General features: G+C 40.7%; 2 protein-coding genes across 3 annotated transcripts in view; both read right to left on the bottom strand.

Annotated features, from left to right (window-relative positions):
• The window catches only part of appa (amyloid beta (A4) precursor protein a), a 37,407-nt gene extending 36,807 nt beyond the window's left edge, over positions 1-600 (bottom strand). Inside the window, exon 1 of one of the 2 annotated variants that reach the window (XM_044344853.1) lies at positions 376-600. In XM_044344853.1, the coding sequence (XP_044200788.1) occupies positions 376-435 (60 nt within the window). In that variant the 5' untranslated portion in view covers positions 436-600. The remainder of the gene's footprint in view (positions 1-375) is intronic. The other variant, XM_044344852.1, reaches the window with a different exon arrangement.
• A 688-nt stretch (positions 601-1,288) lies between these two features.
• On the bottom strand, positions 1,289-9,248 carry cyyr1 (cysteine/tyrosine-rich 1). Its single transcript, XM_044345416.1, has 4 exons — positions 8,812-9,248; positions 5,730-5,829; positions 4,120-4,280; positions 1,289-2,545 (listed from the first exon to the last, which is right to left on the bottom strand). Exons 1-4 carry the CDS (start codon positions 8,897-8,899, stop codon positions 2,412-2,414), a joined length of 483 nt encoding a protein of 160 aa, XP_044201351.1. The 5' UTR covers positions 8,900-9,248; the 3' UTR covers positions 1,289-2,411.
• Between the last annotated feature and the right edge of the window lie 4,244 nt (positions 9,249-13,492).

Genomic DNA, 13,492 nt, shown 5'->3' with positions numbered 1-13,492 from the left:
CTGGTTTAGAAAAATCGAGTTTTCCCAATCACTGTCAAGCTAGCCAGACTTTAAAGAGACATTTCCTGTTACAACCTGCAATGTAGAAGCACAAGCAAACTAGCTGCTATGTACTGTTTCATTAGCGACAGTTTGTAAAGATAAGACGTGATAGTTAAAACGAGAGGAAATATTTAATCAATATAACACTTCTGGTATTCCGTTTATGGGCCAACAAGACGTTTCCCAAATACAATTTAAGTCTCAACTCTGAAGACGCAACGGCTCAGCTTCCGGTCTTGTTGTAGCTAACTCGAGCTAGCTTGACGCAGATGACAGCAACAATATGGTGGAAAATACTACAAATTCTCGCTCAAAAAAACGGATTTTCCTTACCTCGGCAGCCAGAGCCGACGCCGCTACAGCTAGCAGCAGTAAAGCTACTCGGTCCCCCATGTCGCTGCGCTGACACAACGCTCCTAAAGGCAGCGTTTCACCGGGCGGTTCAACGTTTGTGTCGGGTGAGAAACTGAGTGCGTTCAGCGCCGGTGACTCCCGTTGTCTGATGGTGAGCGAAACCGAGGCTGCACAGCTGCTCAGCGCCGGATCACCTGACCACAGCGGAGTGGGATTAACACACACACACACACACACACACACACACACACACACACACACACACACACACACACACACACACACACACACACAGTCATGTTTCCATCACTTCAGAGGACATTACATTGACTTCATTTCCATGAAGACTTATCCTAACATTAACTATTACCACATGCCTAACCTTAACATAATCTTAAACTAACGTTAATTTTAAACCAAGTCTTGACTCTAAAATTAATGATTTACATTAAGGTGACTTGCTTTTTGTCCCCATAAGGTAGGCGAGTTCCCACAACATGACTGTGTAAATAAATGTACATCCTCACAACATGAGGAATATCTGGACCACACACACACACACACACAGACACACACATCAGGTCATGGTCACTTTTGGGGACACTACATAGACTTACATTCATTTCTTGGAGACTTACCCTAACCCTAACCTTAACCACTGAACCAAAAATCAGCTTTTTCCCAATTAGGGACACGACTTTTGTCCCCAATTGGGCAAGCCATCCCCAATTAACTTATCTTAAATTTGAAATTTGCCCCCAAAAGTAGCCTATGACAGACATGCACACAAACACTCACTATCTCTCTGCCACACATGCATTCCTGTTATTATGCACAAAACACATTCGCGCACATTGTTGACAATTCATATAAATAAAATAGACTTTAAACATTTATGTTCATACTTTTAAAAAAAGTCACTTTTTAATCACATCTTTAATTTACAACACAGCCACTGAAACAGCAAGGAAAAAGCACTTAAAATCATTTACCTGACACATTAATGGTTATATCCCTTCCATCATTCACAGGTCATCCATCGCATGAATCAGTTACAGCACAGTGAGGTCATTTCACTTTTGCTTAAAAAACGTATAGCCTGCTGCTTGCAATTCACACAATGAATGCTTCACAATTATGATTCAAGATTAACATTTTTCAGTTTCAAAGAGAATCCACTCATCTGAACGTAATGTGACCCAAGTTCAGTTTTCACCCTCACATTGTTTCAAGTAAGGCAATAAAAGCCAGCTCATTACCAACAACCCAGTCCTTTCAAGTTTCCCGTGCCGTTCAGGTCAGCATTATTATGCATTATGTTCAAGTCTTTGTGTCTACACATGACAGGTCCAGACCTGACTTGTTTAAAACAGCTTTCATCCTCAACTCCAACCTCAGTCATATCAAATAAATCAAGTTATAAAAAAAAAAAAATGGGGTGAAAAAAGGCAACTTTCCATAAAAGCAGAGTCTTCATTGTATCCTGGAAAGACTTCCCTCCTCCAGTGATGTGAGCCTTCCCCTCCGTGCTGACAAAAGTGGTCTTCACCTTTATCAAAGCGGCACGGTGCCTTTGATGTGCACAGCCGGGGACGGATAAAGATATTGGTTATTAGCAGGAAAAAAAAAGTACCAGCCGCAGGCAAGTTAAGTCTATCCAAACGTGGACATATTAGGGAGTTCTTCAGCGTCCTGACCCACATCTTATTATTTATTTCCTCACCACTTGGTCCAGACTTGGCTTCTGAGCAGCATAAATGCAGTTACATTTACATCTTGCAAGAGCATAGCTAGGAATTCTGGCCTGCTTAACAATATTGCACCGGGCCACTTTTTTTTTTTTTTTTTTTTTGTTAAATATGAACATTTTTGTGGGCCCCTGAAAGCCTCAGTCTTTAACCCCAACAGCTGCAGTGCTGCTCTAGAGGCCTGAGGTGTCCAGCCACCAGGTCTGGAAAATCAGGCCATGAGACCGTCCTTTAAGCTGGCCAGCGGATGATCCGTGCAACACAGATTCATTTGCGTGTGTAGCCAGGGTAAGGAGGAGGGGGGGAGTAGTTGGCCGGCCGAGGCTGAGTCGGAGTGTAAGGCGGGGGGTGCAGGGAAGGAGGGTACATCTCGTAGTCGTAGGTGTATGGAGGTGGAGGACCTGGAGTACAAATGAGAAATAAAGCAACATAAATTCACCAGATTGGTCAAACACATGTATTTATAACATAATAATGACAAACTTGACATGTTTTTTGCATGTTTAAAAGGTAAATGATGCCCTCTTAAACTCAGGATACCTGCCCCCATTTTAACAATGAGTTTGATGGGACAGTTCCGTCCTCTAGTGGCTGAACCGAGAGCTGCACTCTCTAGAGAAAGGGACTTGGACTAACAACTGAAGAAGGTCAAAAAAGTAGCTCTGTTGACCACAATACATGGGCCTCACCAGGGGGGACTTACATTATTCACTGAAACATCAAAGCAGCAGAGATGAAAGAAAAGATGAATGGAGTTAGTCAAGCCTCGCTCCAAACCGAAGGGTTACATCAGCACAACCTCACATTTATTACACCATTATTTTATAGCACACAGTGTAATAAGAGTGTTCTAGTAGGAGATTTAATTTTAAATAGGCCAAGTGCTGATCTGAAACTGCTGTGAATGCTCAGACAAGAGGTTTTGCAAGATGAGAAAAATGTGACTTAATCAATAATTTATACCTCTAAGGCACTGTTAATTAAATAAAACTAGTGAATAATATAAGCACCGATCACCAAGTAAATTATAAATCACACATATATGTCGAGTAAGTCTTCTTTGTGGCAGTGGAAAAAAAAATAGGACAACAGAATCTCATACCCAAGAGTGTCAGGATAGAGAAAATAATTCATATCACTGCAGCTACATACATATCCACTCATATTGCACCGCTTTGTGTGTTTGAGCGTCATGTTTATGAAATATGATCATGAGCTGCAGGGCAGAGCGAAGAGTCCAGTGTAGCATGAAGGCGATACACTGAGGAGAATGAGACGTGATAAATAAATGATGAGCCCCAGAAAAAGAAACAGTATTCCAGTAGGGTTGGAGAGTGTCACAGTGTACATTTCTCTCTCATCTCTGATGTGCAGACAATGTACCTGCAAGTACAATGTAGAAACGTTGTCGTTGTTTGAGCGGGAACAGAGTGTAACAGGAAAAAAAAATTGCTAAAGTAGGAGGTAAAAAGCAGGGAAATGAGGCATATTTATGAGCTTTTCAAAGGGTAGTTATGTATCAAAAGTGTCTGAACAGAGCTCAGGGTTAACCGGAGATGGTGGGAATCCTTTATATTCTGAAAGGAAACAGCTCTCTCTTTGTGCTACTAGTCAGAAATGGTGCTCAAGGCCAAGGTGGACCCCTTAACATACTGTATTACGCCAATTCATTTTTTTTTTACATCTGCGTTTTCTTTTCATTTCTTGTTGCCTGAGGAGAGGAGATGAGGTTTCACTTAATACATCAATAAGGGAGGGTTTCTTTTGGCTGGAGTGTATCCTTTAAAGTGTGTGTGTGTGTAAATACGTTGCTACCAATTTCTAATGAGAAATACTTAATGAAAAAAGGTTTAAAAGTTATAACTTGAGCTTAAGTAATATTGATAAATGATAACGTAATGCTCAATAAATCTGTAATATGCAATTGTTTTGTTCCTTTGTGTGTATGTGTGTGTGTGTGTGTGTGTAGACCCACCTGGGTAGCCCTGGGTCACAGTGTTGATGTATGAGGTGCTGAACACGCCGACCCGGGCACCCCGACCATTCTTCATGCACATACACACGCACAGGAACAAGGCTGCCACCGCCCCCATGAGAAACACCACGCCGAAAACGATACCGGAGATGGCAGTGCCCCTGGAACACACACACACATACACACACACAGATACTATGAGCCATCCAGTTAAGTGTGAGAGGGGGCAGCTGGTAGTGACTAATACTTCTAAATTGCTGCCATGGAGATGGACTGCAGCATCTGATGTAGATCAGCTGTGCGATGTGTGCGTGACTGTGTGAAGGAGTGCGTGTGCATTGGTGTGTGTGGTGTGTTCACTGCAGAGGAGTCTGTGAATTGGCAATATAAAAACAGAAAAATCACTCTAACAGGTTTGTTACGTCTTCATAGTCAGCATTAGTCAGCATGTCACATTTAGCCCTGTTTGTGTTCAAGAGCAGCAAATTCTGACTGTCATTCAAGGTTTTGTATTGAGAATAAAAATGCAAATATACAATTTCGCGACAAGAGACCCTACAAATACACAAATGAAAACACAAAATCTTCTTAAAAAGGAAACAGGAGTCTGAGAACTAGGTGAAAGTGTTAAAGCAGTTGTGCTGAATAAATCAGGCAGAGGTCAAAGGTCAGATCCTCTGAAGAGTCTTCTGGCATGTTAAAAGACAGCTGGCGTCTGCATTAGCTGTTTTCGTTCATTTGAATCTCAGGGCTGGGTTATGCTAGAAAAGAATCGGTTTGTACGAAGTGCAAAAAAAAAAAAAAGTGCTTATAGACATTCTGATTGGCCACACTCAAGTTTGGAGTGAAAAGCCAACAGTCATACAGAGATATTGTTTAACTATGGGGGATAACAGCGCATATTTTCAGAAAGTCTGTCCTGGAAAACAAAAATAGTTGTGCAATGAATTTAAAAAAAAGCGCTTGAGAGAGAAGTTCAAATCCTGTTTACTTTCACTCCTCCGCAGCCTGGCCATTCACAACGCCAAGTTGGTGTGAACGTTGGATTATTGGTTGTGTAAAGTAACAAAAATTGTCGGATTCAGCCTCCCTTTACTGCCAGTACCAGAACTGCACCCAAACCCATAGCTGTCAAGATGGATCTAAAAATGCTGTTTCCATGTCTACAATTTCTCTGAACTATTTGGTCATTTCCCTAAAAATTTAAAACATTCACAAGCAGAACTACAATCAGAGCTCTTCTTTCTCAGTTCAATGGCGGTGGACAAAAACAAAACTATTTGGTAAGAAGTGTGGCTGAATAGATTTTTACAAACAACTTAATTCCTGGGCAGCTGCATCAAAACTTCACAAAAAGCGTCCAACAGCAGAAAGTTGGCGATAACAACACCTGTTTTTATGTGATCGGCTATATTTAGACTCAAAAAAGTTGGACATTAAACCCAAATATAGGTGTATTTGGTTCTGCCATATTTATATAAGTTTTACTCTGTGATAATCATGTGCCAAGCATTTTCAAAAACACTACAGGACCAGTTTTCTCCAACAAAAAAGTTTCAAGTGTATCTATGTGGTCTCAAGTTTCTTGTTGTGTCTGTGTGTTAACTTACGAGAGGACGTCTCCCACGTAAGCGTAGTAGGAGCAGCAGAAAGGTGGTGATCCATCGCAGCAATACTCTATACAGCCTTCACACTGGGCCTCACTGCCTCCTGCAACACACATGCACACACTATTAAGAGGGATGTCACATTGTGAGGAGCCAAAAGTTTATAGCAATTCTTTAAGTGCTGGTAGGTAATTTTATACTTTAAGATAAAGGATTTCAAGAGTCTTTTAAAAAGGTTATAACGAAGCAAATTATGAGAAAGAAAAATCTATGACACTGTCGTAAGTGACCACTTAAAGTAAAAGACGCACTTCAAAGAAACTATTAAGTCAGGTCTTGTTATCTTGGAAACTTTTTAAACTTTTCCCTCAATTAAAAATTACTTGAACGCTATAAGGAAACCTTTTCATGAGCTAACCTCAAAGCACACAACCTCAACCAGCAGCCTCTATTTATACCTTCAAAGACATTTAAAAGCACCAAGACAGTCGATTTATTATGAGTTCAGAGGACTGAAGGAGCACTTATCTGTTTTAGAAAGCAATCAATACCTGTGGAGCTTCTGGGGAAAAGAAAATTTAAAAGGATCTCTGTAGTGAACTCAAACAGAGACCTTGGGTTTTGTTCCAATAAACCCAGCCACCTCTACTACTCTGTATTGCCACATGTAAGATTTTTAATATCAGTTAAATCAGGAGCCAAAATGCAACCGCAGTCACAGGAAGCTTTCTGAATCCTCCCAACTCTTTCCAGCAGGGCTAGCAACAGGCCTGAAGTGATCTCGTCATAGTTTTTCTAAAACAACGAATACGAATGAGTTCAAATGGGTGCTCTCCGATTACATATAATATATAATACAGACACAACATGGCAACAGGCAGCCGTTGCCATGCAATTGCTATGCAGCATTTAACCGAGTTAATAGGAGACATGCTTAATTTATTTTTCCATGGCAGGGGTGGCTGAAGAAGCAAATCAGCCCACCTCACCGACTAACTGAATCAAACACTGTAGGCTGCAAGCTGGCTGGATCTGACAAGACAAATCTAGGAAAAAGCCTAAAAAGCAACATTTCCATAAGTTTGGACTGTGTTTAGTTGCCAGATTGTGTTGCTTTTACAAGCTTAATGGTATAATAGCTTTTTTTTTAGTTAGTTAGTCTTTCAGGAGGATGCATCAAATATCCAAAGGGATTTGGGTGAAACTTGGTCACCTTGAGTCAGGAAAATAGTGATTTCATTTGGGTAGTGATTGATTTGCGCATTCACATCATTTGACAATTGTCTTAAATATAAAGACTGATTCCAAATCAAAGAGCTTTACAGGGTCAACAAATCAGTTTTGTTAATTATTCATTGGAAGTACAAAGCAAGTGAAAACAGCTGTATAATGTCTTCTGTTGCTCTGGAGGAGTTTTGTCAAGTCTGAGAAAATAATGCTGATGTTGTCAGATTATCAGATTTATGGGCAGTGTAGGAGTTTGACCCATACTAGAGACTAAAAGTCAGGATATCTCAGCCTATGCTGCTGACATTTTGCCCACTCTTTTTAAAAATCAATTCCCTATGAGTTCCTCTACCTTAAGAAAGTGTATTACCAAATTTGCTGGATTGCCCCTTTAATACCAATATGGAGAGCTGGTCAGGAGTTGGAGGTTTTTTGAGGTTACTTTGAAAACTGTCCCCAGACACAGAAAGTGTGAAAACTGAAGTAGTCACAGTGATCCAACAACTGAATTAATTACATCTTGAGTGGGAGGTCTTTAGAGTGGGATACAGCGTGACTGCCGTGTGTTTGCGTGGGGGTCAAATTAATCTGATTTAATAGCTAACATCTACCACTTGTGCAACTCATGACGCATGATCCAGCGTGATCGTTTTGCATCTAACATGCTTATTCCTGCTACAAGCAGACACGGCATTTGCAGAATCTATTACTTTTGTGTTTGTGATTAATGTGGCTCATTACCCCCACCCTCTCTGCTCAGCCAAAGCCTCCATATTCAAAAGCATTGTACACACAGCTGTGCCTCTGTGTACTCGTCTCAACCTGCTGCCACGACACGACCCCTTTTTTTTCCCTCCATCTGAAGGCTTTTCCCCTTCATGAGCTGCAATATTTGTGTTTTTCGCCGCCGCGCCGAAGGTTGGAGTCTTTCACAATCTGGAGCCCAAATGAAGGACGCTGTAAAGAAAACAAGCTCTGTGCATATGTGTGTGCTGAGGATCTGCTTTCTCTCAGCAATCACTCACACTCAAATGATGTGTGCCTGAAGGCATATGCACATTTCCAGGCATAGGTTCACATACAGGTAGGAAAAAAAAAAAAAGAGCAGAGCGCTGCCTTTTTATTACTGCAGGAAGGGACTTTTCACAAAGAACTTGCAGAATATTAAACAACATATGGACACGTTTTTTCCTGCAGAAACCTAAATTCACAGTGCCAGGACCTTTTAGAGAGAGATAACATGCTTTTCTTTTCATACAAAACTTTTAATGGGTGTTTCCTTTAAGAAACACCCATTAAAACTTAAAAATGTATGTTTTAATATAAATGCTGTGATATTTCCATGTAAAAGCCTCCAGGAGGTCCCATCAGCAGACTTCTGGCGTGCTCTTTCTGGGTGGTCCTTTGAGGTCCTGGCTCCTGTCTCTCCACACGCTGGGAGACAATGGCACCATGTCCTTCACCCCCACCCCACCCCACCCCTTTTCACACACACCACCACCACCACCACCACCTAGTCCTCTCCCCTGCCCCCCCTTCACAGCACTGTTGCCAACTGCAGACTTGACACAGATGAAAAGTTTTCCAGCAGCTTTCATGTTTGGTCTGTGCTTTATTTGGAGTGTAACGCATCCAGACTAGTGGTTCCCAAATTGAGGTCTGAATAAATTTATGCATATCACTGACTTTCTATAGATTATCAACACTTTTTTCAGCAGTTTTCTGAGCTTGATGGAGTCACATTAGTAATAAAACAGAGAGAAATGCCATTAAAGAGAACGTACAGGTAAATTATGTGCATGGAGCTGCTGAGAGAAGCGAAAAAAGTCCATGCAAAATAATTAAAACAAAAACTCACCAGTGAATAAACAAAGCAGCAGCGAGTTCCTCAACAATTTCCATCTCACCGCCTGCGTCCTCCTCCTCCTCCTCCAGGGGTTTTCCATGACCCTTCTTTCTCTCCCTCTGCGCCCACTTTCCGGACTGCTCCTATGTTCTTAATCAGTGACAGAAAATAACAAAAAAAAAAAAAAAGCCTGGGCTTGCAGCAGCAGTCACCTATTTGGCTCCTCCAGGATCATTGTTGTATCCCTCCCTCCTCCTTTCCCTCAAAGAGAGCAGCGAACCGCTCGTTGTGACTTCGGCTTGTTTCAATGTTTCTTCCTCAAAAGTGAAGCTCGGTTTGTTCCTCCACGTGTGCGCGTCTTTTCAGTCGCCGCTCCGTCCTGTTCCCACACCTCCGACTGACTGCTGAGGTTTTTATTCCCCTCCCATCCCCCGTCTGCTCAAATTACCCTGCTGGGTTTACACTGAGGAGAGAGAGAGAGAGAGAGAGAGAGAGAGAGAGAGAGAGAGAGAGAGAGAGAGAGAGAGAGAGAGAGAGAGAGAGAGAGAGAGGTATGAAGTCAGCAACAATATGAAAACACTTCTGGTCGACGTTTTCAAAATAGCACTTTAATTGACAGAATGTATGGTTTTGGAATAACGCAGAGGCCCCCAAAGTAAAAAATCTGTTTAAGAGTTCATTTTTGATCATTGCTTATTTGTAACATGTGTTCTCTTTGTATAATAACAAGAATAAAAATAAGAATAAATACCAGAAGGTCGTTTAACAACAACCCCAGAATCCTCAAAGCCTCTTCTAACCAGCTGGATGAAAAATATTCCATCCTTTGCAGAATAAAATTGTTTCCATTGTTTCCTAATCCAAACAAAGATGGGAACTGGACATGCTCAATTCATGCAACGTCTGTTTTTCAGTAATATTTGTCTTTATTGATGCTAAATTGTATTATTTCATATTTTCCAAATGTAGCAAATAATTCAGGCAACGACTCACAGTAGGTCCCCAGTTACAGATGTGTGGCAAATTCAAGTAAAAAGCACTCAATTGTCAGGCATTGCCCCCAGATGCTCCCTTTTCCTTGCTTTGGTCCCATGGGTGTTAATTTCGAGATCTGGTGACTGTGAAGGCCATAAAGCAAGTGATTCACATAATTTTTCATACTCATTATGTCACGCCCTTGAAGCATCTGCATTCACCATGTTTCTCCAATCATTTATTCAGGATTTTTTTTCAAGTTGTCACCAGTTTGTCAACAGTTTTCCCTAAATTACAGAATAAGCGCCACAGTTAAATGAATCCCTCTCTTTGGGGAATATATTTCAAATATTCATTTATGTAAAATCATTAAATAATATTTCACATTATCCATTTGATTGCGCACACAGACTCTGTTTTTGTTTTCCAAAACATTTGCAAATGTTTACTGCATTCCTTACCCTATTTATCATGGCTTGACGGTGAATTATACAAAAATAATTCTTGGTTGACATAGTAACAATAGTTGTATGTACAGGTGGTCACAGCGCCCCTAATACTTCTGATAATATGTGAAGTAGTATTAGTCATAGTTATATTTAATGATTTTGAAGGCAGAAGCGCATGTTTTACGCACTCATCCTCCTTATGTCTAACTTGACACAGAAAGAAAAACGCGTGTGCATGTGTTTGCGTGCACGCTCACACTCGTGCGCGGGCTGGCCGCCCCGCGTGCCCGTCAACCTGCCGCTTTCCTCCGCTGCTTCACATGCCGCCGTCAACATCACGACCTCTAAAGAGGAAGCAGACTGTAATGACCCAAGGCGACCCCTCTTCCACACGACTCACGATTTTCAGACACCGAACAACACGAACCGTCCTACTTTCTTTTTGGGTTTAAATCTGTCCTGGAGCCATTATGTCAGAGTTGGAATAATTTGAAAACTTCATCCCATTAATATTTCTGCAACACACGGTTATCATGTCAAAACCCCTCACACATAAGAGCAAAGAAACACACTTGATATGATTAAGAGAGTTCATTTTCATATAGCATAGAGGATTCTTCCTGTCTCTTCCGGCTGGGGGGCACCATGAGAAGAAAAAGTTAGAGAAGGATCACTCAAGGCTGGATTAGCAACTGGGAAAAGAGGGCTGCTGCCCCAGGGTTGGTTCTAATTTAATTGAAAATATGTGTAGGAATAGGCAGCACCCTGATTTACCACATAATTTATAGGTCCTGTAATGTCAAACTGTAGCTTTAAGACCTTAACTGTTTCAGTTTTCTGCTTGTATGCTGCATATTCCTTAATTAATGTGTTCAGTGTGGCTCATAAAAAATATGGAGCCAGGTATTACAGACAATTGTACAGGGAAGGGGAGGAACATTACCCCACACTAACAGAAAATGACATGATAGGGCACCATAGTGGAAGGGAGGAGTGCATGGTGTTTTTGGCTAAACTAGTGTCATTTAAGGCATATTATTGTTGTCCAGCAACATTTAAGGACCACCATCTCCACACACACTCCCCTCTGTGCTGGGAATACTTTTGAAAAAGCTGCTTGTGCCGACCTGCATTGACTTAACCACAGTCATGAAACTGATAATTATAGGGCTAGATTATACTTCTGGAAAGGCCCCCGGTGTAGCCCACGAACATCAGCAACCATAAATGTTCACCATCCAACAATTGAATTTGGCTCTAACTTTGGAGAAATTATGACTACATATCCGTTTAATGTAAAATTAATAGCCCTCAGACAACAATATGTTCTAAATACTCAGTAAAGAAGTTGTCCTAACTGGAGAAATAATGTAGAAATGACCATTGAAGTGGATTTTCCTAATATGATTTCATTTGATCATAAATTATACATACTATATGTGTGTAAGGATAATTGATATTTTCCTGGAACCATCTACAGCATCTATTGCACAGACTGAATGAAGTATGCTTTTGGCTGTAATAGATTCCAAGGTCTTTTAAATATGAATGTTCTTTTGAAGTTTGAAAATTGGATCAAATATGCCATAATTTAAACAAACTTTTATGTGCAACCTAGGGTGGCAAAAGGATGAAGATAATTTAGTTCTCAGAAATGCCACCCACATTGAGCAGCGATGATTCATAATGCCTTCCAGATGTTTCTTTTAAACTGTAATGATGTGACGCTGAGACATGAAAAAACAAGCAGGTAAAAAAGTATGTTAAATTTCAGGCGTACATATTAGTGGTGACATTTTCCTCCCCGATTTTGTGTTTTTCTTTGTCAATCTTAAAGTCATGAAATTACACAGAGTATACATCCTCGCCTACATCAGTAGTTTAGGCTTACAGAGTCCAATGACACATTATGCTATTATGCAGATTAGAGAGATGGCCAATCTTCTTCTTAACCATCCATAATTACAGGATAATGATTTCCTTTGTGCTGCAGTGGGAGTCGACAAGGCGGGAGGCGATCTTCCTCAGGGCCCAACAGGAAGTGCCACACGGGCTCCAGCTTTTAGTGACAAGGCTGGGGGTAATTGTCTGGTCCCAGCTGGGGTCCAGAAAGTTCAGGGGAAATGCCTGAGTCCAGAGCATTAAAAAAAAATCCACAAAAGTATCAAAGAGAAGAAAGCTCAGCAGGGATGCAATCAAAATTTGTATAATCTGAGGAAAATTACTTGCTTTCTAAAGGTTATTTCTGCTTCATCAGTCTGTAGGGGAAGACAGTGAATTCAACACTGATTCATCACTGAATATAAGTTATATAGCCTACTGTCTTTTCCATGTAATGCAACTTTATTTTCCAACCAACAACCCCAAATCCACATGTGCTTTAGACAAACATATAACTGCAAAACTACTTAAAAAAGACTCAAAGAGTTAGCTTAATGATGATAAAAGGTGATGATAATAAATTAGGCCTCATTGATTTGCAGAGAGGTTAATGAGGAATCAAAATTTTTATGTTATGTTAGCTTTAATCTCAAAGTACATATGTGGCTAACAAATAGATCATTAGAGGACATATACGCCTGCAAAAGGCCACCATGTAGCTTTAAAAGGTCAAGGCTAGATTACAGACCCAGGGGCCCCCAAAAGCTCCAGGTTCACTGTATGACAATTGGTCTGTGACTATAGGATCAAATGTAACTTTTCTTGGGAATATGCACTGCTAAAATATCAACTGACATGATAAGGGCATTAAAATGGATGGGTCCTACTTTATTATCTGCTCTTAGGGCCAAGTCTTGGAGGGGTCTTGTGTCAAAATGGCTTTGGGATCGTCATTATTTCAGCTGATATTTTGTTTAGGTTGTGTTTAATTATATTGTCATACAGCAAACCTTGGGCCATGTAAAATTCCAGTAGACCACGATGGGGGGCGCAGTAGCTCATTTTTACTCCCCTTGCAGATGAACTAAACCACCACTTGACTGCCATTTGACTACAATGTTTAAAGACTGTGGATCGATTTTGGAAGTTGAAATACTCCCATCTAATGGACAAAACCTGAATTACAAAAGATGATATTCACATTTTGGATAAGGGTATCATATCTTTCCAAAACTACATTGTTAAGTATTAGGAGGGTGAAGGGATGAAAGAAAATTCACCTTGCAGATTGTGGGATTGTGCATATGTGTGCATGTATGTGTTTGTGCCCATGCAACTGCAAATCAATGTACCTCCCAAGTTCAAACAGACAAACCACTCTGGAGACA

The sequence above is a fragment of the Thunnus albacares genome, chromosome 24 (genome assembly GCF_914725855.1).
Source record: "Thunnus albacares chromosome 24, fThuAlb1.1, whole genome shotgun sequence".
Classification (NCBI taxonomy): Eukaryota; Metazoa; Chordata; class Actinopteri; order Scombriformes; family Scombridae; genus Thunnus; species Thunnus albacares.
This window is presented reverse-complemented; position numbering and strand designations above follow the sequence as displayed.

Coding starts and splice junctions, on each gene's coding strand:
- cyyr1 (XM_044345416.1), bottom strand. CDS start 8,899: ATGGAAAACCCCTGGAGGAGGAGGAGGAGGACGCAGGCGGTGAGATGG. Junction 4,281..5,729: donor TACGTGGGAGACGTCCTCTC/GTAAGTTAACAC, acceptor TGTGTGTTCCAG/GGGCACTGCCATCTCCGGTA. Junction 2,546..4,119: donor TGTGACCCAGGGCTACCCAG/GTGGGTCTACAC, acceptor TTTGTACTCCAG/GTCCTCCACCTCCATACACC.